Raw genomic sequence first — 20,522 nt, forward strand, 5'->3', positions numbered from 1 at the left:
CTTTCTTAAGGGGCTCCTAGAAAATTGGAAGTTGTATTTGTGAATTTTGTGTTTTGGACAGAGCTCTTCTGTAGATCTGAGTATCGAGTTTGTCTCTACCAATTAGAAGTACTAATATGTGTTTAAAAATAAGATTTTAAAAATAGCTTTCTGAAATATTGACAAGGGGAAAAATTAACTCCCTGTAGTGATTCAGTTTAGCAAGTACTGCTGACTAAGAGGGGCTTTGGCCATTCCGGGGGACATCTATTGGGCAGAAATCTTGATGAGAAGCTCTTCGCGGATGAATATTTTTCCCTGAGAACATGGGTCCCTTTGAATCAGTGGATGCAGAACACGGTTTGTCAGTATTTGAAATAACTCTTGTGCACGCATTTCTTCGTCATTTTTCACCCAGCTGTCATCCTCCTGGCCACATCATGACCACAATATCCTATCCTGGAAACCGGAAGAAAAGAGCAGCCCGGGGTGGTGTTCCACAGATATCCTGGCCCTCTGGCTTCTGCACCTCCTGCTCTGACTTTCACCATCTGTATTTAGAATGCTCTCGCACCTTCCAGGAGTGTGTTGTGGGTGAGATTCCTAGATGAAACACTTGAGGTTCTTGGATGAGGTCTGTTGTGACAAGCGTGAGCTCTTCCCTCCCCACCCACGGCCACAGTTTTGCTCTGAGTCGACAGGGCCTGCTGGGGGCATCCAACAATAAAGCTTGAGCCCCAGGGGAGAGTCCTATCCTCTTCTTGATGTGTTCCCGGGGTCCTCACTCAGATTTATTGCTAGTGCATGGGTCCTCCAGGAGATGCTTCTTAACATCAAGCATAAACTCACAAACACCTTCGTTTCTAACCTTTTTGCACTTGAAGACCATAAATTTCCCCGAGACTCTTAAAAATCTAGAAGGGAGTGGATGACATATATGAAATCTGCTCAATATCTCAGGCTAAAAGTAGTTTTTAAACGCCCCATTCCTTTGTGGAGTATGTTTTCTCCACAAAACCCAGAAACATGAATGTGTAACCAAAGAAGGGTGGAATCTAAAGGCTTGTCTCCTGTTCAGCTCCCATACGTGGGAGTCCATATTCTTTTCAACAGTTGCTGGCTTGTTCCCAAATACCACTTTGTTTCATAGCTACCAAAAGCTGATCTCCTCCCCTCCTGCTGGCCTTTCCTTACTCTTGGCCAGGAGTTCAAAGATTGGTATCAGGAATGGATGAGAAGCACAGTTCAACTTGATAGGCCATGTTCCAGGAGTGGGGTTCCCCACTTTAGAGAGAGCTGTTTACATGGGGGGGGATTCCGCTTTGCCAGGGAGATGGCCTGGAGTAATGGGTAGTTTAGTGGTCTGTAGCTGCCGCTTCCTGAAGTTCCCCTTGGTGAGAGAGAGCCTCCTAGATAAAGCACTGTGTGCATAAGTCCACCTGTATGTAGATGGTTGCTTTCTGGTGTTTAAGTTTTTATTTTTCAATTTTTTTAAGTGGAACATGACTCGCCTCACAGAAAAGGGGGGCACATAATACAATGCTATGTAAGGGTGCAAGCATCATGCCTTAATCTGACCTGAACATAAAAGGAACGTTGGAGAGGTGAGCCCTGTAAGGTTTCATTTAACATGATTTTCCTTGGGGGTTAGACAAGTTAATAAAAGCAGAGTGCTTACACAAGCTTCATGTGTAAAGTTGGCCAGTTCCATTCAGATGTCCAACTCTTTTTTTTTTTATTGTTATGTTAATCACCATATATTACATCATTAGTTTTTGGTGCAGTGTTCCATGATTCATTGTTTGTTCATAACACCCAGTGCTCCATGCAGAACGTGCCCTCCTCAATACCCATCACCAGGCTAACCCATCCCCCTACCCCCCTCCCCTCTAGAACCCTCAGTTTGTTATTCAGAGTCCATCATCTCTCATGGTTCGTCTCCCCCTCTGACATACTCCCCTTTTCTTCCTCTCCTGTTATCTTCTTCTTTTTCTTTTTTCTTAAAATATGTTGCGTTATTTGTTTCAGAAGTACAGAACTGTGATTCAACAGTCTTGCACAATTCACAGCACTCACCGTAGCACATACCCTCCCCAATGTCTATCACCCAGCCACCCCATCCCTCCCACCCCCAACCACTCCAGTAACACTCAGTTTCTTTCCTGATATTAAGAATTCCTCATATCAGTGAGGTCATATGATACATGTCTTTTTCTGATTGACTTATTTCACTCAGCATAACACCCTCCAGTTCCATCCACGTCGTTGCAAATGGCAAGATCTCATTCCTTTTGATGGCTGCATAATATTCCATTGTGTATATATACCACATCTTCTTTATCCATTCATCTGTCGGTGGGCATCTTGGCTCTTTCCACAGTTTGGCTATGGTGGACATTGCTGCTATAAACATTGGGGTACACGTACCCCTTCGGGTCCCTACATTTGTATCTTTGGGGTAAATACCCAGTAGTGCAATTGCTGGATCGAACGGTAGCTCTAATTTCAACTGTTTGAGGAACCTCCATACTGTTTTCCAGAGGGGTTGCACTAGCTTGCATTCCCACCAACAGTGTAGGAGGGTTCCCCTTTCTCCACATCCCCGCCAACATCTGTCGTTCCCTGACTTGTTAATTTTAGCCATTCTGACGGGTGTGAGGTGGTATCTCATTGAGGTTTTGATTTTGATTTCCCTGATGCCGAGCGATGTGGAGCACTTTTTCATGTGTCTGTTGGCCATTTGGATGTCTTCTTTGGAGAAATGTCTGTTCATGTCTTCTGCCCATTTCTTGATTGGATTATTTGTTCTTTGGGTGTTGAGTTTGATAAGTTCTTTATAGATTTTGGATACTAGCCCTTTATCTGATATGTCATTTGCAAATATTTTCTCCCATTCTGTCGGTTGTCTTTTGGTTTTGTGGACTGTTTCTTTTGCTGTGCAAAAGCTTTTTATCTTGATGAAATCCCAATAGTTCATTTTTGCCCTGGCTTCCCGTGCCTTTGGCGATGTTTCTAGGAAGAAGTTGCTGCGGCTAAGGTCGAAAAGGTTGCTACCTGTGTTCTCCTTTAGGATTTTGATGGACTCCTGTCTCACGTTTAGGTCTTTCAACCATTTGGAGTCTATTTTTGTGTGTGGTGTAAGGAAATGGTCCAGTTTCATTCTTCTGCATGTGGCTGTCCAATTTTCCCAACACCATTTGTTGAAGAGACTGTCTTTTTGCCATTGGACATTCTTTCCTGCTTTGTCAAAGATAAGTTGACCATAGAGTTGAGGGTCCATTTCTGGGCTCTCGATTCTGTTCCATTGATCAATGTGTCTGTTTTTGTGCCAGTACCATACTGTCTTGATGATGACAGCTTTGTAATAGAGCTGGAAGTCCGGAATTGTGATGCCGCCAGCTTTGCTTTTCTTTTTCAGTATTCCTCTGGCTATTCTGGGTCTCTTCTGGTTCCATACAAATTTTAGGATTATTTGTTCCATTTCTGTGAAAAAAGTGGATGGTATTTTGATGGGGATTGCATTGAATGTGTAGATTGCTCTAGGTAGCATTGACATCTTCACAATGTTGATTCTCCCAATCCATGCGTATGGAACGTTTTTCCATTTCTTTGTGTCTTCTTCAGTTGCTTTCATGAGTATTTTATAGTTTTCTGAGTACAGATCCTTTGCCTCTTTGGTTAGATTTATTCCTAGGTATCTAATGGTTTTGGGTGCAATTGTAAATGGGATCGACTCCTTGATTTGTCTCTCTTCTGTCTTGTTGTTGGTGTATAGGAATGCCACTGATTTCTGTGCATTGATTTTGTATCCTTCTACTTTACTGAATTCCTGTATGAGTTCTAGCAGTTTTGGGGTGGAGTCTTTTGGGTTTTCCACATACAGTATCATATCATCTGCAAAGAGTGAGAGTTTGACTTCCTCTTTGCCGATTTGGATGCCTTTGATTTCTTTTTGTTGTCTGATTGCTGTGGCTAAGACTTCTAATACTATGTTGAATAGCAGTGGTGAGAGTGGACATCCCTGCCGCGTTCCTGACCTTAGGGGAAAAGCTCTCAGCCTTTCCCCATTGAGAATGATATTCGCTGTAGGTTTTTCATAGATGGCTTTTATGATATTGAGGTATGTACCCTCTATCCCTATACTCTGAAGAGTTTTGATCAAGAAAGGATGTTGTACTTTGTCAAATGCTTTTTCTGCATCTATTGAGAGGATCATATGATTCTTGCTCTTTCTTTTGTTAATGTATTGTATCACGTTGATTGATTTGCGGATGTTGAACCAGCCTTGCAGCCCAGGAATAAATCCCACTTGGTCCTGGTGAATAATCCTTTTAATGTACTGTTGGATCCTATTGGCTAGTATTTTGGTGAGAATTTTTGCATCCATGTTCATCAAGGATATTGGTCTGTAATTCTCTTTTTTGATGGGGTCTTTGTCTGGTTTTGGGATCAAGGTAATGGTGGCCTCATAAAATGAGTTTGGAAGTTTCCCTTCCATTTCTATTTTTTGGAACAGTTTCAGGAGAATAGGTATTAATTCTTCTTGAAATGTCTGATAGAATTCCCCTGGGAAGCCATCTGGCCCTGGGCTTTTGTTTCTTGGGAGATTTTTGATGATTGTTTCAATTTCCTTAGTGGTTATAGGTCTGTTCAGGTTTTCTCTTTCTTCCTGGTTCAATTTTGGTAGTTGATACATTTCTAGGAATGCACCCATTTCTTCCAGGTTATCTAATTTGCTGGCATAGAGTTGCTCATAATATGTTCTTATAATTGTTTGTATTTCTTTGGTGTTGGTTGTGATCTCTCCTCTTTCATTCATGATTTTGTTGATTTGGGTCATTTCTCTTTTCTTCTTGATAAGTCTGGCCAGGGGTTTATCAATCTTGTTAATTCTTTCAAAGAACCAGCTCCTAGTTTCGTTGATCTGTTCTACTGTTCTTTTGGTTTCTAGTTCATTGATTTCTGCTCTGATCTTTATGATTTCTCTTCTCCTGCTGGGTTTAGGCTTTATTTGCTGTTCTTTCTCCAGCTCCTTTAGGTGTAGGGTTAGGTTGTGTATTTGAGACCTTTCTTGTTTCTTGAGAAAGGCTTGTATTGCTATATACTTTCCTCTCAGGACTGCCTTTGCTGCATCCCAAAGATTTTGAAGAGTTGTGTTTTCATTTTCATTGGTTTCCATGAATTTTTTTAATTCTTCTTTAATTTCCTGGTTGACCCATTCATTCTTTAGTAGGATGCTCTTCAGCCTCCATGTATTTGAGTTCTTTCCGACTTTCCTCTTGTGGTTGAATTCTAGTTTCAAAGCATTGTGGTCTGAAAATATGCAGGGAATGATCCCAATCTTTTGGTACCGATTGAGACCTGATTTGTGACCTAGGATGTGATCAATTCTGGAGAATGTTCCATGGGCACTAGAGAAGAATGTGTATTCCGTTGCTTTGGGATGGAATGTTCTGAATATGTCTGTGAAGTCCATTTGGTCCAGTGTGTCATTTAAAGTCTTTATTTCCTTGTTGATCTTTTGCTTAGATGATCTGTCCATTTCAGTCAGGGGGGTGTTAAAGTCCCCCACTATTATTGTATTGTTGTCAATGTGTTTCTTTGCTTTTGTTATTAATTGCCTTATATAATTGGCTGCTCCCATGTTCGGGGCATAGATATTTACAATTGTTAGATCTTCTTGTTGGATAGACCCTTTAAGTAGGATATAGTGTCCTTCCTCATCTCTTATTACAGTCTTTGTTTTAAAATCTAGTTTGTCTGATATAAGGATTGCCACCCCAGCTTTCTTTTGGTGTCCATTAGCATGGTAAATGGTTTTCCACCCCCTCACTTTCAACCTGGGGGTGTCTTTGGGTGTAAAATGAGTCTCTTGCAGACAGCATATTGATGGGTCTTGTTTTTTAATCCAATCTGATAGCCTGTGTCTTTTGATTGGGGCATTTAGCCCATTTACATTCAGGGTAACTATTGAAAGGTATGAATTTAGTGCCATTGTATTACCTGTAAGGTGACTGTTAACTGTCTGTTGTCTGTGTTCGTTTCTGCTCTTTGCTGCTTTTAGGTTCTCTCTTTGCTTAGAGGACCCCTCTCAATATTTCTTGGAGGGCTGGTTTCGTGTTTGCAAATTCCTTTAGTTTTTGTTTGTTCTGGAAGCTTTTTATCTCTCCTTCTATTTTCAATGATAGCCTAGCTGGATAATAGTATTCTTGGCTGCATATTTTTCTCGTTTAGTGCTCTGAAGATATCTTGCCAGTCCTTTCTGGCCTGCCAGGTCTCTGTGGATAGGTCTGTTGCCAATCTAATGTTTCTACCATTGTAGGTTACATATCTCTTATCCCGAGCTGCTTTCAGGATTTTCTCTTTGTCTCTGAGACTCGTAAGTTTTACTATTAGATGTTGGGGTGTTGACCTATTATTATTGATTTTGAGAGGGGTTCTCTGTGCCTCCTGGATTTTAATGCCTGTTTCCTTCCTCACATTAGGGAAGTTCTCTGCTATAATTTGCTCCAGTATACCTTCTGCCCCTCTCTCTCTCTCTTCTTCTTCTGGGATCCCAATTATTCTAATGTTGTTTTGTCTTATCGTATCACTTATCTCTCAAATTCTGCCCTCGTGATCCTGTAGTTGTTTCTCTCTCTTTTTCCCAGTCTCTTTATTTTCCATCATTTGGTCTTCTATATCGCTGATTCTCTCTTCTGCCTCATTTATCCTAGCATTTAGTGCCCCCATTTTTGATTGCACCTCATCAATAGCCTTTTTGATTTCGATTTGGTTAGATTTTAGTTCTTTTATTTCTCCAGAAAGGGTTTCTCTAATAACTTCCACGCTTTTTTCAAGCCCAGCTAGTATCTTTAAAGTCATGATTCTGAACTCTAGGTCCGACATCGTACTAATGTCCATATTGAGTAGGTCCCTGGCTGACGGTACTACCTCTTGTTCTTTTTGCTGAGGTGATTTCTTTCGTCTTGTCATTTTGTCCAGAGGAGAATAGATGAATGAGAGAACAAAATGCTAACAGGTTTACAACGTCCCCAGCAAATATACTGTATACAAATCAGAAAAGACCTGAAACCAGGGGAAAAGAAAGGGAAAGAAAGAAAAAAGAAAGAGAAAAAAAAAAGGAAAAAAAAAGATAAAAACAAAAACAAAACAATACAAAAAAGGCAGAATATGATCAAATATGATCAGGCTAGTGCATAGATCAGTGCCACACACTAGATTTTGGGCGTATTTTGGTCTGTTAGAAAAAAGTGCCTCCTAAAATTTTAAAGGAAGAAAGACATATATGTACAAAATAAGGGTTGATACAATGAAGGGATGGAAGATGACTTTAAAGATGAAAATTATAAAAGATTTTATAAAAGGACTTGGTAAGATAAGTTGTTTGAAAAAAGAAAGAAGATTTAAGAAAAAAAAAAAAGGAAAAAGGGAGAGAATGTGATCAGGCAGGAGACTAGAACAAAGCCATACACTAGTGATTTAGGGTATATTTTGATCTGTTAGAAGAAAGTGTACCTCAAAATTTTAAAGAGAGAACAACTTATATATATATGCCAAAAATAAGGGTAACTACTATGAAGGGATAAAATATGACTCTAAAAATGAAAAATAAAAAATGTTTGGTTTTTTTTTTTTAAAAAAAGGGATTTATAAGATGTTGGTTGAAAAAGGGAAAAATAAAAATGAAAAAAAAACAGTCAACAAAAATTAACTTTGATGAAATAATGAATCATGGTTAAAAAAAAAAAAAAAAAGCCATGAATCTATGTGCAGTATTCCCCTAGCGCTGGAGTTCTCCTATTCTCCTTGATCGATCAACTTGGTCTTGGCTTGCTGGCTGTTTGTGCTGATCTTCTGGGGGAGGGGCCTGTTGCTGTGGTTTCCAGATGTCTTTGCCGGAGGCGGAATTGCCCCGCCCTTGTCGGTCCGGGCTAAGGAAGCTGCTCCGGTTTGCCCTCAGGAGCTTTTGTTCCCTGCAAGCTCTCGGTACAGCTTTAGAGGACCAGGGCAGAAATGGTGGCCTCCCAATCTCCACTCGGAGGAGCTGAGAACCCGGGGCCCCGCTCCTCAGTGCGCCCCCAGAGAAAAGCAGTCACTTCCGTGTCCCCGGTCTCCGGCCGCACTCCGTGCTCACCCGGCCTGTGACCGAGCGTTGCTATCTCTGGCACCCGACCCCGCGCGGAGTCTCCAAACCCAGCAGATCCCTGCAGTGCGCTCCCGCACCGCTCCTCCCCGGGAAGGAAGGGGAGTCTCCCCGGATCTGCTGCTTGTTGGGTCCCTGCTGGGGGAGCCGTGCCCCGACTGTGCCGCAGATCACAGTTTATGGCCACCCCGAGCTGAGAGCCCGCGCCTCCGCTCTGTCTCTGCAGCTGGCTTCCCCGCTCTGATACCTGGGAGCTCTGGCGCACTCAGGCACCCCCGGTCTCTCTGTGACCCCAAGGGTCCTGAGACCACACTGTCCCGGGAGGATTCCACCCCCCGCTTAGCCACTGCAGCGATGTCCCTCTGCGGAGCCAACTTCTAAAAGGTCCGATTTTGTGCTCCGCGGCTCTAGCACTTGCTAGAAGCGGCCGGCGGAGGCCCCTCCCCCGCCGTCTATCCTCCCAAATATCGCCTCGGATTCACTTCTCCGCACGTCCTACCTTCCAGTAAGTGGTCGCTTCTCTGTTCAGAGAGTTGTTGCTACTCTCCTGTTCGATCTCCTGTTGAGTTTGTAGGTGTTCAGAATGGTTTGATTCCTATTCAGCTGAATTCCTGAGACCAGACGAAATCTAGGTCTCCTACTCCTCAGCCATCTTGCTCCGCCTCCAGATGTCCAACTCTTACAGGGTTCAAGCCATTGCCTGGACGATTGCAGGGTTAGGGTACTGTCTCATGCAGCACCCAGTCATCCTGTGAGGGGTGTGACAGGGTGCAGACCAGACAGTTACTGCCCCTATATAGGTCCAAACGCCCCATCTTCTGTCTAGGGAAGCAGATTATCCAGATACCAGATTAATTCCGAAGGCTTCTGAATCCAGTTCAAGTGTTATTTGCCCTGCCTCGGGAACCTATAGGCTTGTACTTAAATTTAAAGAGATGGCTAGCTTTCCACTGACCTGGCCATGAGTCCCCTGCCATGGTCAAATCACCAAGCCACCTGGACAGAGAGAAACTGAGGAAGGAGCAGTCTCAGGAACAGAGATTCCCAATGGTTAGCCACAAAGAGGAAGAGGGTTAGGCGTGGGAGGAATAATAATCTCTAAATATGCTTTTAACTATTTGTCTTTATCTGAAAAACAAGAAAAAGCAAAGCTTCTCTGTTTAGACACTAACTTTCCTAGTTCTGTGACATTACCTCTTCATTTGCGATATCACTTATATCTGGAGCCACATGGCTTCTTTCATTCATGTGATATTTCCTCAGGTTTAAATGAGTTGATAGATGGAAAATGCCATAGAAGCTTCATGCAGAAGGGGGCTGGTTTCTCTCTGCAGGCTCTCTAAACAAGATGTCAACATGGCTGACAGTACACCTGGGCTCCTCACTGAAATCACTGGAAAACAAAGAACTTGTCTTCCCGACGGCTTGAGCAAAGATCATAGGTCTTTCTTTAGTTGGCTCAAATTGACCACAGGCTCATGTATGAACTAGTCATTGTGCCCCTTGGGCAAAGGGAACAGTTTCAGACTGAGCCGAGTTTTGACACTAAAATGGAGGCAGTATAGCCATTCACCTCCGAGGCATGGAATCTCTCTGGGCGTCCATACCCTCATCTGTAAGATGGAGATGGTGATCATGCCTGTCTCCGGGATGCCAAGAGAACACTCCAGGCAGAGTAAATGGCAAGCACAAATCTCAGAAGTGGGCAAGGGCCTGACATGTTTGCCCACATGCTGGGGGCTGGGAGTGGGAGGTGGGAGGTGGAAGAGGGGAGAGTTGGAAGGGTTGGGGCAGCAAACCATGTTTGTCTTCTCTGCTTCCTCTTAGAGACATGACGCTAGCAGGACATGCACAGGCACACGGGACTCCCAGCCTGGGTCCTCACCACCTTTCTGGGGCGGGGGGCGGTGCTTCAATGCCCACTGCCAACATTTACCCCATCGTTTGTACCACTGACCAAGACCGACACTTGTGAGGCACAGAATCTCTGTCCAGCTTTGTTAATACCGTCGGTCAGCTTACTGCCAAGACCCACTGCCTCGGAGTTGAGCTGGTGTTACTCAGGGTGACTTTTCCTGTTGATGCTTTGATCCACTTTGTGTCAGTGGTATCACTGAACACGTAGCCGGATGGTCTTACTGCCTTTAAATTCACGGTTTGGGGTGGCGCCTCTCTCTTGCCTCAACTGAAGTAATCTCTCCAGTCAAGTCTGTTTGGCAGGATGTGAAATTTTAAGTAGGTTATACAATTGCAACAAGTAATTTATGGTTACGTAGCATTAATATCCAGTTGTCCATGTTAAGGGATCTGTTAAGAGAATTACTTTATTGAATCTGGCTTTTGAGAGCCAGATTCAATTTAGTGAATTTTAACAGTAGTGTTTTTTAAGAATAATTTTTGAAGGGGGCAGATTGCACATATAAAAAGAATTCCTCACTCCCTGGTATTTATGGTTAAGTTTGTATATCTAAGTGTGTACCACTAACACACGCGTGTATGGTTAGATGTCTCTTTTTTAATCTCTGCAAATGTTAAGTACTAGATCAAAAAATAATTCTGTTCATAAAAAATATTCAGGCCGAGTATGAAGTCTGTTAAGGAAGCTTGTTTGGGAAACTTACAAATGCCCTTAGACTTGTTTCCTCTTGCCTTTTAGTTTATTCTGGAAATTGCAACATTTAGCACTTCACAGTTTAATTTAAAAGGATTACCTATTTTCTTAAATGCTTAAGCGGGGAAGCAAGTTGCAGTTATTGATTTTTCTCTGCATGTATTCCGTGAAAGCTGGATTTGCTCCTTCCCCAGGGAACCTACTCCCTGAACTGCATGTTTGCTGGTGACAGTTCAGACCTCTGATACATAACCAAAGACCTTGCCTAATATCCTTGCAACTGCTCGGGGAATTTTTATTAAGTAAAAGCATCATTAGAGTAGACAGGATGATGAAGTTTAATGAGCATCTTTTGTGCACGAGATTGTTAGTTTTGCTATACCAGAATCCTCATTTCTCCCCTCCAGTGGGGCAGATAGTGAGCCCAGAATGTATGGGGGTATTTTAAAATCTGCTTTATATTTTATATTTTTGTATAGCTTAATATCCATTTTAGGCCATCTGTGAATTCCTTTTGGCTATTTCCATGGATTTCAAAATGCATGTTTATACTTTGATTTACCCTGTGTGTTGGGGATGCAGAGGTGCGAGGGTTGTAATGGAGAAAAGCGGGAAAGACAGACTGCCATTAGGGAGCTGCATGGAACCATCTCTTGGAGGTTTGATCTCAAAAAATCATTGCCTTTTGAATTAATGAGATTTCTCCTGGGGATATGGTAACTATTAATTTTTTTTTTCTTCTTTAAGACTCAGCAATTTCTGTGCTAAGGTTCTGTCACCAGTCCCTCATAGCTGTTAGATAGGATAAATAAAGATATTGCAAAATGCTTATTAATAATCTAGGCTTCACACTTTGTCCACAGATTTATTTGTAGAGACTTTAAATTTAGCATCCCACCATAAGATTATAGATTATAAACAGAGTTATTTCTCTCCGTTATTGTCACCGGCCATATAACTTGGATTTTCAGATTGGTTCTTTTCTTGGTCTGTATGAGGACTTTCCATGGAAACACCCAAAACAACAGGAGGGAGGCATATGACATGAGCAAATGACTTAAGAACAGCATATTGTACCTCTCATATACCTGGCATTCTGAAACACAATATTTACACAGCACACAATGTGCTTCTAGCTGTGCCTTGAATATACAGAATACAAAAGAAGTGAACTCTGCAGTCCCCACCCTCAAGAAAACGGTAGGCTTATTAAGACAAATCTGAGAAATCTAAAGAAGATGGGAGATAAGATAATTCAGTGCATTAAGAGTTCGAACTTGGGGGGCACCTGGGTGGCTCAATGGGTTAAGTATCTGCCCTCGGCTCAGGTCATGATCCCAGGGTCCTGGGATCAAGCCCCGCATCAGAGTTTGAACTTGGGAGTAACTGCCTGGGTTTGATCTGGGCCTAAACTTGCTAAGCCTCGGTTTCCTCCTTCGAAAAATGAGGAAAAGCCCGTTCTTCCCTGGATTGTTGTGACAGTGGGGGCCGAATGTCTAGTAGGCGTAACTGCGATGTGTCGTAATCACAGGACTGCCGGGACTTCAGAACGACAAGCCGAGAGCAGGGACCTGTGTACCATCAAGGACTTGTTGGTGAAATCCCGATAAATCCCATAGTGTTCTATGAAGGCAGAAATTGGGGCAGGGGGGCGAAAGCCCTGAAAAGCCTAAAAACATGGATGGGATCCGAATTGCGGAACAGGACCCAGGCAGACATTCCAGATGGTAGTTAACACAGATCAGCAAGAAACAGACCAAAAGGACTGCTGCCTGGCAGGAAGGGCTACTGCCAGGGCTCAGATCGATTTAGCACCATCTTATTTTTCAAACACACGGAGGAGCCCAAGCCGGTCTGGCTGCCAGAGCACTTGCGAGGTAGACAGTGTGCACATAATCCCATTTTCCGGTGAAGGTAGCAGATATTCTGGAAAGAGAGAGGATTCTGAGGTTAACAGGTGCGAGGTGGCAGGGCTCACCCCCAGGTTCTCTTGACTGTCCGCCACACTGCCTTCCTCCAGACCAGCCTTCCTGTGCTCAGGTGCGCTAGAGGACAGAGAGAGGAAGTGGTTGAGTTCAGCATTACATGACACGTTCTGTGGCTGCTTTATGTCACGTACCAGGCTGGGTACATGACCTGGTGAGCAGTGGAGGCTGTTTTCCGTGCGTGAACCAGGGAGAGATGATTCTGCCAGGTGTAGGACACACTGAAGGAGGGAAGGGACCCATTATAATAGTCTAATGACCATATGATGGGGCCTAAGTTAGGGCAGAGGAAAAGAATGGATAAAAATCATAGGTTGATGAAAATCAGACTAAGCACCCTAAAGAGCCTAATAAATCCACTGGGTTATGACCCTTTTGAGAAGCTGTTGAAAGCTGTGTTCTCCTCCTGCTGGAAAAAGCACCTAGAGCTTGGCTTGGAGTTTTAGATACTTCCCTGGTCCCAGGCTAAGAATTTCATTTTTTTTTTTTAAGATTTTTTTTTTTTTTTTGACAGAGAGACAGCGAGAGAGGGAACACAAGCAGGGGGAGTGGGAGAGGGAGAAGCAGGCTTCCCGCTGAGCAGGGAGCCCGATGTGGGGCCCGATTCCAGGACCCTGGGACCATGACCTGAGTCGAAGGCAGACGCTTAATGACTGAGCCACCCACGCGTTCCCAGGCTAAGAATTTCAGAGGAAGTGCCAATCAAACTTGATTTACGTGATCACCAAAAGAAGAGGCAGATGTCAAAGCGACTTCTGTGTTTTGATCCTCAAGGTCTGGAGACCTAGAGGGACAGACCTGTGGAAGTCGGGGTAGGGAACTGTTCTGTGCTTTGGTTGGATATAATAGCTCAGTGTCCAAGTGGGAGTAAGGCAGGCACAGCAGGGGCTGAAGATGGCGGTGGCTTGGTGGGGGGGGGGACGTGGGGTGTGCTGCTCAGAGGTAGTCACTGACTGCTAAGTGAGATGTCCTTTCTAGGGAAGAGAAAACAAAGGTAAAAGCAGAAACTAAAGGACCGAAGCGTCCAAAGGAGAGACTAAGAACCAAGGTGGTGCACTGCAGCCAAGAGAGGGAATTTTCACAAGGAATGGGGTGGGCCCACCGTGGTCTTCTGCTGTAGCCCTGAAGGGGTTGATGGTCTGGAAGAGACGAGAAGACTCCTGTGGATTTTTTTCCACAGTGAGACTGCCCATATTCAGTAAAATTTGGATACCAGTAATAGAAAACCATGCATACCTCATCCTTACGATGAGGTGCAAACTCTCTTCTGATGCGGGCAGACCGGAGTTTGTTGCTGCAGTCCCAGCCATCAGTGTGGGGTTCCGTTGCTTCAGATGGCCTGTGTGCAGGCTGCTTTAACCGGATGCATCTGAAGTGATCCGTCAGATGCCCCCAGCTGCCCATGGGACCCTTTCCCAGGGATTCCTCCAGAGGTGGTCGTCGGCAGGAATTCAGCAGGTGGCTGCTCAGGGCAGGGCCAGTCCCACACGGATGAGAACAGAAAGACCCAGGAGGGGGCTGAGCGGCGCCGGAGAGCAGCCGGAGGCCCCCCGCCTTTGAGGTTCTCTTCAGTGACGGAAGCATGCTCATCAGACTCCTGTGCACAATGGAACCTTTCCTGTCACTTTGGATTGTTCTTTGGTGGTTTTTTTCCACTCCTTACTCACCTTTCAATTATCCTCTGTCCACCTCACACGTCAGGGGGAGAGGGGACTTTCTAAGACTCTGTGGCATCGGGTCCCTCCGCTCTAGGGCTTGAACATTTTGTCCCCCAGCGGCTGCTGTCCTGTTGGTGACCTTGAGCCAGGCTCCCTCTGTCGCCGCTCTCAAGCTGCTGGCCCGATTTCAGTGCCCACTGGAAGCCTCCTCCCTCTGAAGGCACATAATGACAAGGTCACATTCCTGGCTCTGTTATGTGCTCACAGGCAACATGTCAGGTGGGAGGAACTGGCCGGCTCAGCCTGAGTCTTGGACCTTTGCGAGAGGTCAAAGATGTCAGCTGCCGTTCTGGAACGTCTGCTGAGTCCCTGCACAGACAAGACCTTTCCCGGGTCCGGTTTAATCTTTGCCCAAGCCCTACAAGGTAGCTAGGAGTGTTCATCGTCAGGTTGCAGATACAGGCTTCGACTGTGGCAGGTGAGCCACTTGCCCAGAGTCACCTGTCATTGAGAGTGAGTAGGGTGCACAAAGGCAGAGGGGAGTGAAGCCCCAGGCCTGTGGTCTGCGGATCCCCAGGGCAGGGTGCCGTGGGCTCCAGGAGGGCGGGACAGGTGCCACCTGAGCAGAGCGCTAAGGAGATACGCCGGTTTGGGTAGTGCCTTGTGCCAGGGTCCCAGGGATGATTGTGGTTTTCCCAGGTGGAGGAGGGAGAAGGAGCATGTGGAGTCAGAGAAGCTAAGGCCGCTCGCTAAGGCCAAGGGCAAAGTATGTCATGCAGTGGGGGTGTGGGGCCAGGAGACTGTGATTGTATGAATTAGTCATGTTTCTTATTCGCTATCTTTTATGCTGTTTTGACATCTCGGAGGTCTTGCAGGCTGGGGGAGAGACTGCCCTTTCCAGGGCGAGCTTAATTCCTAGAGAGAGCAACCAGCTTATCTGCCAGGTTGTCTCTGATACGTAAACCAACCAAACCAATCCAAAGCTAACACCTCGACCACCTCCTTCATGGAACTCCCGCATAGCAAGCCAGTATTTCCCCTGTCCTAGTACCATACAGCTGGAGGCCAGCCTGATAGCCCCGAGCACCTGGAAATTATTCCAAAGGTCCACCCGTAAATTCACTCAAACCCACCCATTCCTTCCCGTGGAACCACCATAAAGGACGGAGTCCTGCTCCCTGCTTTGTTCCTTCTGCCTCCTCACCAACCCTGGCACTTCCCCATGTGGCTTTGTGTGGCATGGCATGCCCCCTCCTCTTGGGAAACTTCATCCAATGGCGTTGGCCTCTCCATGTCTCACTGAGCCACCTCTAGAAGTGAAATCCTGGGTACATTCAAAACATGGATCAGGGTGTTAGCTTCAGAGTAGAGAGGAGACACTTTGCTTACCTGTTCCCTCTTTTTCTGGTAGAAACAGAACCCATTTTTTCCTTTGGGGCATCCTTTGCCCTTCTCGAAACTTAGTTTTTTAACTTTTCTTTCTTTTCAATGACCTGCTACCCCCAGAAAGTCTCCTGTTTTTCTTCTGCTGAAGGTAAGCAAACACCTCACTTCTAGGCTGCCCTATCAGGCCCAGAAAGGCCCATTTACTGCATTAGTTCCCTGTTGTTGTAAAAAAGTACCACAAACTTGGTGCCTGCAAACAAAGCAGATAGATCCTTTTACAGTTCCAGAGGTCAGAAGTCTGAAATCAAAGTGTCCGCAGGGTTGTGTCCTTCTGGAGGCTCCCAGGGAGAATGCCCTTCTTTGCCTTTCTCGTTTCTAGAGGCTGCCTGTGTTTCTTGCTGGGAGCCCCTTTCCTCCATCTTCAAAGTCAGCAGTGTAACATGTTCAAATCTCTCTGGCTCTGACCTTCGGGAAGGTCAGAAGACCCTTATGATTACACTGAGCCCACCCAGAAAATGCAGGCTAATCTTCCCAGCCCAAGATCCTTAATTAATCACCTCCATAGAGTCCCTTTATGATAGAATATGTTCACAGGTTTCAGGGGTCAGAATGTCAGTATTTTGGGGGTGGGGGGCATTATTCTGCCCACCACACTGACTAACCAAAGGGAAACCCCATGGCTAATCCCTGCTGGAGCCAGGAGTGGAACCCTAGACTTCGGACCCTCAGATGCTTGTCATTACTGCTCTACCCCAGTGATGTCTCCATGTGTCTGGTCTGCCCATGCAGCTGGAGGAGTCAGAGATGAGGCGGAGGACGCAGCAGCATCCCTGCGTTGCCAGTGACTCACTGAGGAAGTGGGGGCATGCATTTAGCTCTACCTTAGTTGCTTTCTTCAAAGAGGATTAAAACCTTTCTCCCAGAGATGCTTGGGGATTTGGCGTTGATTGAAAATACCGTTATGTTTTTTTTTTTTTTCAAAGGAAAAAGCCCTAAAGAAGTAATCATATTATCTTTATTAAATCCTTCCAACTACAACCCCATGTCAGTCATGTTTTTCAGCAAGCATCCACTGACCACTTCCAGTAAACGAACCAGGTACTGGGCTCATTTTACCACCATACTCTGAACACAGCATTTTTTTACAGATGGAGAAGCTGAGGCATGGTGAGTGAGGGCTGTGGGGGTGCCAATCCTTTGCCCAGAGTCCACAGCTAGTAAGTCGCAAGAGGAGGATTTAAACATCAAGCTCAGGGAATGCTCTCTCTGATCTGGCCCTAGGTAGTGACTTGCTGTGTAGCCCCAGGAGGGCCAAGCGCAGTGGGGTCTGACTAAAAAAGGCAGACATTGGAACGTTGGAACATTCTAGTTTCTTCCTAACAAAAGGAGCCTTGCTGAGTTCCAAACAACTTTTGCAACCCCTTCTGAGATAATTTTGCTGGATCACCACGGTCAGGCCCAGCAAAACCCCCACCTCTTCCGGGAAGCCCTCCGTGCCCACCTCAGCTCTTACTCCTTCAGGACGTGACACGTGGGCCCTTGTCAGATCTTTTCCCTCCTCTGACATCTTCCTTGTGTCACTCCTGCCGGATTTCCCAGCTCATGCGCTATGTAACCCTTAAAATTGAATGCTCTCTGTGAGTAAGAACAGGGATATTTTTTTCCCTTCTGGGGGTAAGGGTTGGGAAAGAGAGGAGAGGTACATGAGGCCGGAAGGAAGCGAGGAATGCACAGACCAGAGTCAGGCCTTTTCTGTGTGCGGGGCGAGAGGAGCTTGGAGCGCAGAGGCCTCTGGGGACACCACCCTGCTGTGTGAGTGTGAAGAAAGCTGTGTCCTAGGAGGAGGGGAGGGGCCGGGCCTGCTAGAGGAAAATGTATGTTTCAGGGTATGTGTTGCTAAAGCTGAGGAATGTAATGGAGAAGTCTACTTTGGCTACTTCTTTAACCTGTTTGATGCCTCTGGGAGAGATGCTACAGGGGTGAGGGAGGGGGGTCTCCAGATAATAGATCCATTACAAGATCCTTAATCATCTCTGCAGAGCCCCTTTGGCCGTGTAAGGGGACAGTCACAAATTCCCGGGATTGGGACAGGGACATCAGTGGGGTTGGGGCGGCAAGAGCAGTACAGCTGGCCTGCCTGAAATTTCCTGTCAAAACCAGTGGTTCCTTTCCCGGGATCCAGGGCCCCTGGTGTCCATGACATAGACTGCAGGGGCATCAGTGGCCCTTTTTAAAGTGTAGGGCGCAGGGGCCTTAGGTGGATTTAAAGATCCACCTAAATGGGGAGACGGTCCCCCGCTTTACCTGGAGACATTCCCAGCCCCAGGCTGGATGTACATCCTCCGGCTTGTGGGTCAGTGCCACCAGGTCCAGACTCTGCATTCTGAGCTCCTTGGGAGCGGAGACCTCTCTTCATGGCCAGTGCTGGTGGAAGCTGCTCGTAGCCCTTCTGGGGAGACACTTGGAAACCTCTGAGAAGACAGACCACACTGTCACCTATCACCTTTCCCTCATTACTCCATCAGCTGGCCAGCTCTGTGCGCGAGGTCCGTCCTTTGGCCCGCCAACCGCGGTGTCTGTGTCCTCAAGAGCATCATCAGTCCATGTCACCAGTCTGCCTGGCAAGGTGCAAGCATCAAGAGAGTATCAGCTCCTTGAGTGGACTTTAGAACAAGGGACACCTTGCACCGGGAGGTCAGTCTCGGTGTCCTTCCCCATTCACGTGGCACAAGGCAGTTGCCACAAGCAGATCACGCGTTGCCTTTCCTCTGGAGGAACGGAGACACACACAGTGGGCTCTCTCTGGGCCACACTTTTATCCATAAGGGCAGTTAAGGTGGAGCCGTATTTATTTGAGGGTGGCTTTTAATTTTGTTTAATCAGAATTACTCATAAATTATCAATTAATTACTATCTGCTGTGTTGGGTTCAATCCTCTCAGCCGTAAGCGAGCTACGCTCTGTGACGAATGCCACCACTGTAATTGTAGGGTACTTTGTCAGCATTTAATCAACGGTACTTATTAACGTGGCATTGATATGTGGCCGCCGTCGCAGCACTATAAATCATGGGCGGGGAGCCAAAGCAGGCTTGGACACCATTGCTCTCTGTCACACTATGCAGCCCCTGGGCTCTGCTGGCCAGGCGTGATGTTCACTTTTCACTCGATGGACACTCTGTCTCTTCAGTGCAACCCGGTTTTTGTCATTGTCGACTTCCGCACTCACAGCCGTTCGAGCTTCATTCTCGAACAGGTGGGCTGAGCATCTTCCATTCTCACGGCCCCAGATCCCTCTTCCTTGGGTGTTTTCACACTCGGCCCAGTGAGTGTGAAATTGCAGGACACTTGTCCAGAACTGACCTCATAGTGTATTTTGTGTGTGTGTGTGTGTGTGTGTGTGTGTGTGTGTGTGTGTGAGTGTAAGAGAATTTTATAATCTTAAACAAAACGTCTGACCCAGACCAAGTAGAAGTGATCTTTTAGTTTTCTTTGGCTTCCTGAACATTCCCGGAGATTAATCTGTTCTTTCAAGCCCTCCCAATAAAAGCTGGTCCTGTGTTGGCAAGGTGGGTCTCACCCTTTCTCCCTCTCTCTTTTCAGCCTCTACGGCAGACACATGCAGGCAAACCCAGAACCACCGAAGAAAAATAATGACAAATCGAAAAAGATCAGCCGGAAGCCCCTGACAGCCAAGAACAAATAAAGGGTTGGCATGGGCTGAACTTCTGGTTGCTTCCTTCATTATGACTTCTGTTCTCTGTTACTGTATCCCACAAATAAATACATGTGTATGTGTTGTTTTTTTTCTCTTTCTAGAGCTTATCACTTTACCTTTTAAATGTTTTTGGTAGGTGGTAGATTTTTATAAATTCTTAAAACCATTTCCATTTGTTTGCTTAAAACTGCCAAAGGCAGGAAACAAAGCTCTAATTCAACTGCAAATTCTATAGTAGGCACGGAGTTCAGTCCCTTGAATAGATGTTCACTAAGTTGCGTGTTATCAAAAGAATAATTAAAACCATGTGATCCTTTAAATGTCACAGCTAACACCGTTCACTCTTCTGTTTATTCACATAACTCATTAGTTTGCTTTGTTAAAAGCTTGTTAAAAGCTGTAACCATCGAGATATTATGTTAAATCACAAATAATTTTTAATAAAATCTTGAATTTGTATCACATGTTGCTTCTTGAATAAAGAATGGTCTGATCTTAGGGTATGCACATCTTTGCTTATTTTTTTTTCCCCCCCAAATGATCCCATCCGAATTGTATTGGTTGTAGATGGTAAACTCTGAAACGTTCCGGGAAAGACATGTAAAATTACATCAGAGTTGGTTTCTTCTCAGATTGATTTGTCAGGTGGTTTTTTGGGTTTTGTTTTGTTTTGTTTTTTTCCCTTTGAAGACTGTTTCTAAATTAGGAAGGAGCAGAAAAAAAATCTCTGGGAGACTCTGCCAAAGGATTTTGGAAAGCAGCATTTCTTAGCTGAAGAAATGGTGACTTCTGCCAGTGGCTGGTAGACAAAAGTTGTGAAACGGAGAAAGAAAAACTCAAGTATGTTTCTTGTCACTGCAGAAAATCTGCTCATGGCAGAGCATTCTTCTGCATGTCTCTGATGGTGTCAACAAAGTTGTGTGAATGTGCACACCCCACCCCACTCCCAGGGTAGAAACTGCAGCTGCAGGGTCAATCAACAACCAATTGTATAGCTTCTGTGATAGGCAGCTTTGTTCTTACCAACAGGTATACGGATGT

At 45.4% G+C, this 20,522-nt stretch overlaps 1 protein-coding gene across 2 annotated transcripts in view; it reads left to right on the plus strand.

Annotated features, from left to right (window-relative positions):
• RSU1 (Ras suppressor protein 1) overlaps nt 1–19,979 on the plus strand; it is a 201,604-nt gene extending 181,625 nt beyond the window's left edge. For both annotated transcript variants that reach the window (XM_027594154.2, XM_027594155.2), the window contains one exon: nt 19,367–19,979. Coding sequence is in view for 1 of the 2 variants with exons in the window: in XM_027594155.2 (XP_027449956.1) it covers nt 19,367–19,469 (103 nt within the window). In the remaining variant the exon portion in view is untranslated. The remainder of the gene's footprint in view (nt 1–19,366) is intronic.
• The last annotated feature ends 543 nt before the right edge of the window (nt 19,980–20,522 follow it).

This window comes from Zalophus californianus, chromosome 9 (assembly GCF_009762305.2).
Source record: "Zalophus californianus isolate mZalCal1 chromosome 9, mZalCal1.pri.v2, whole genome shotgun sequence".
Classification (NCBI taxonomy): Eukaryota; Metazoa; Chordata; class Mammalia; order Carnivora; family Otariidae; genus Zalophus; species Zalophus californianus.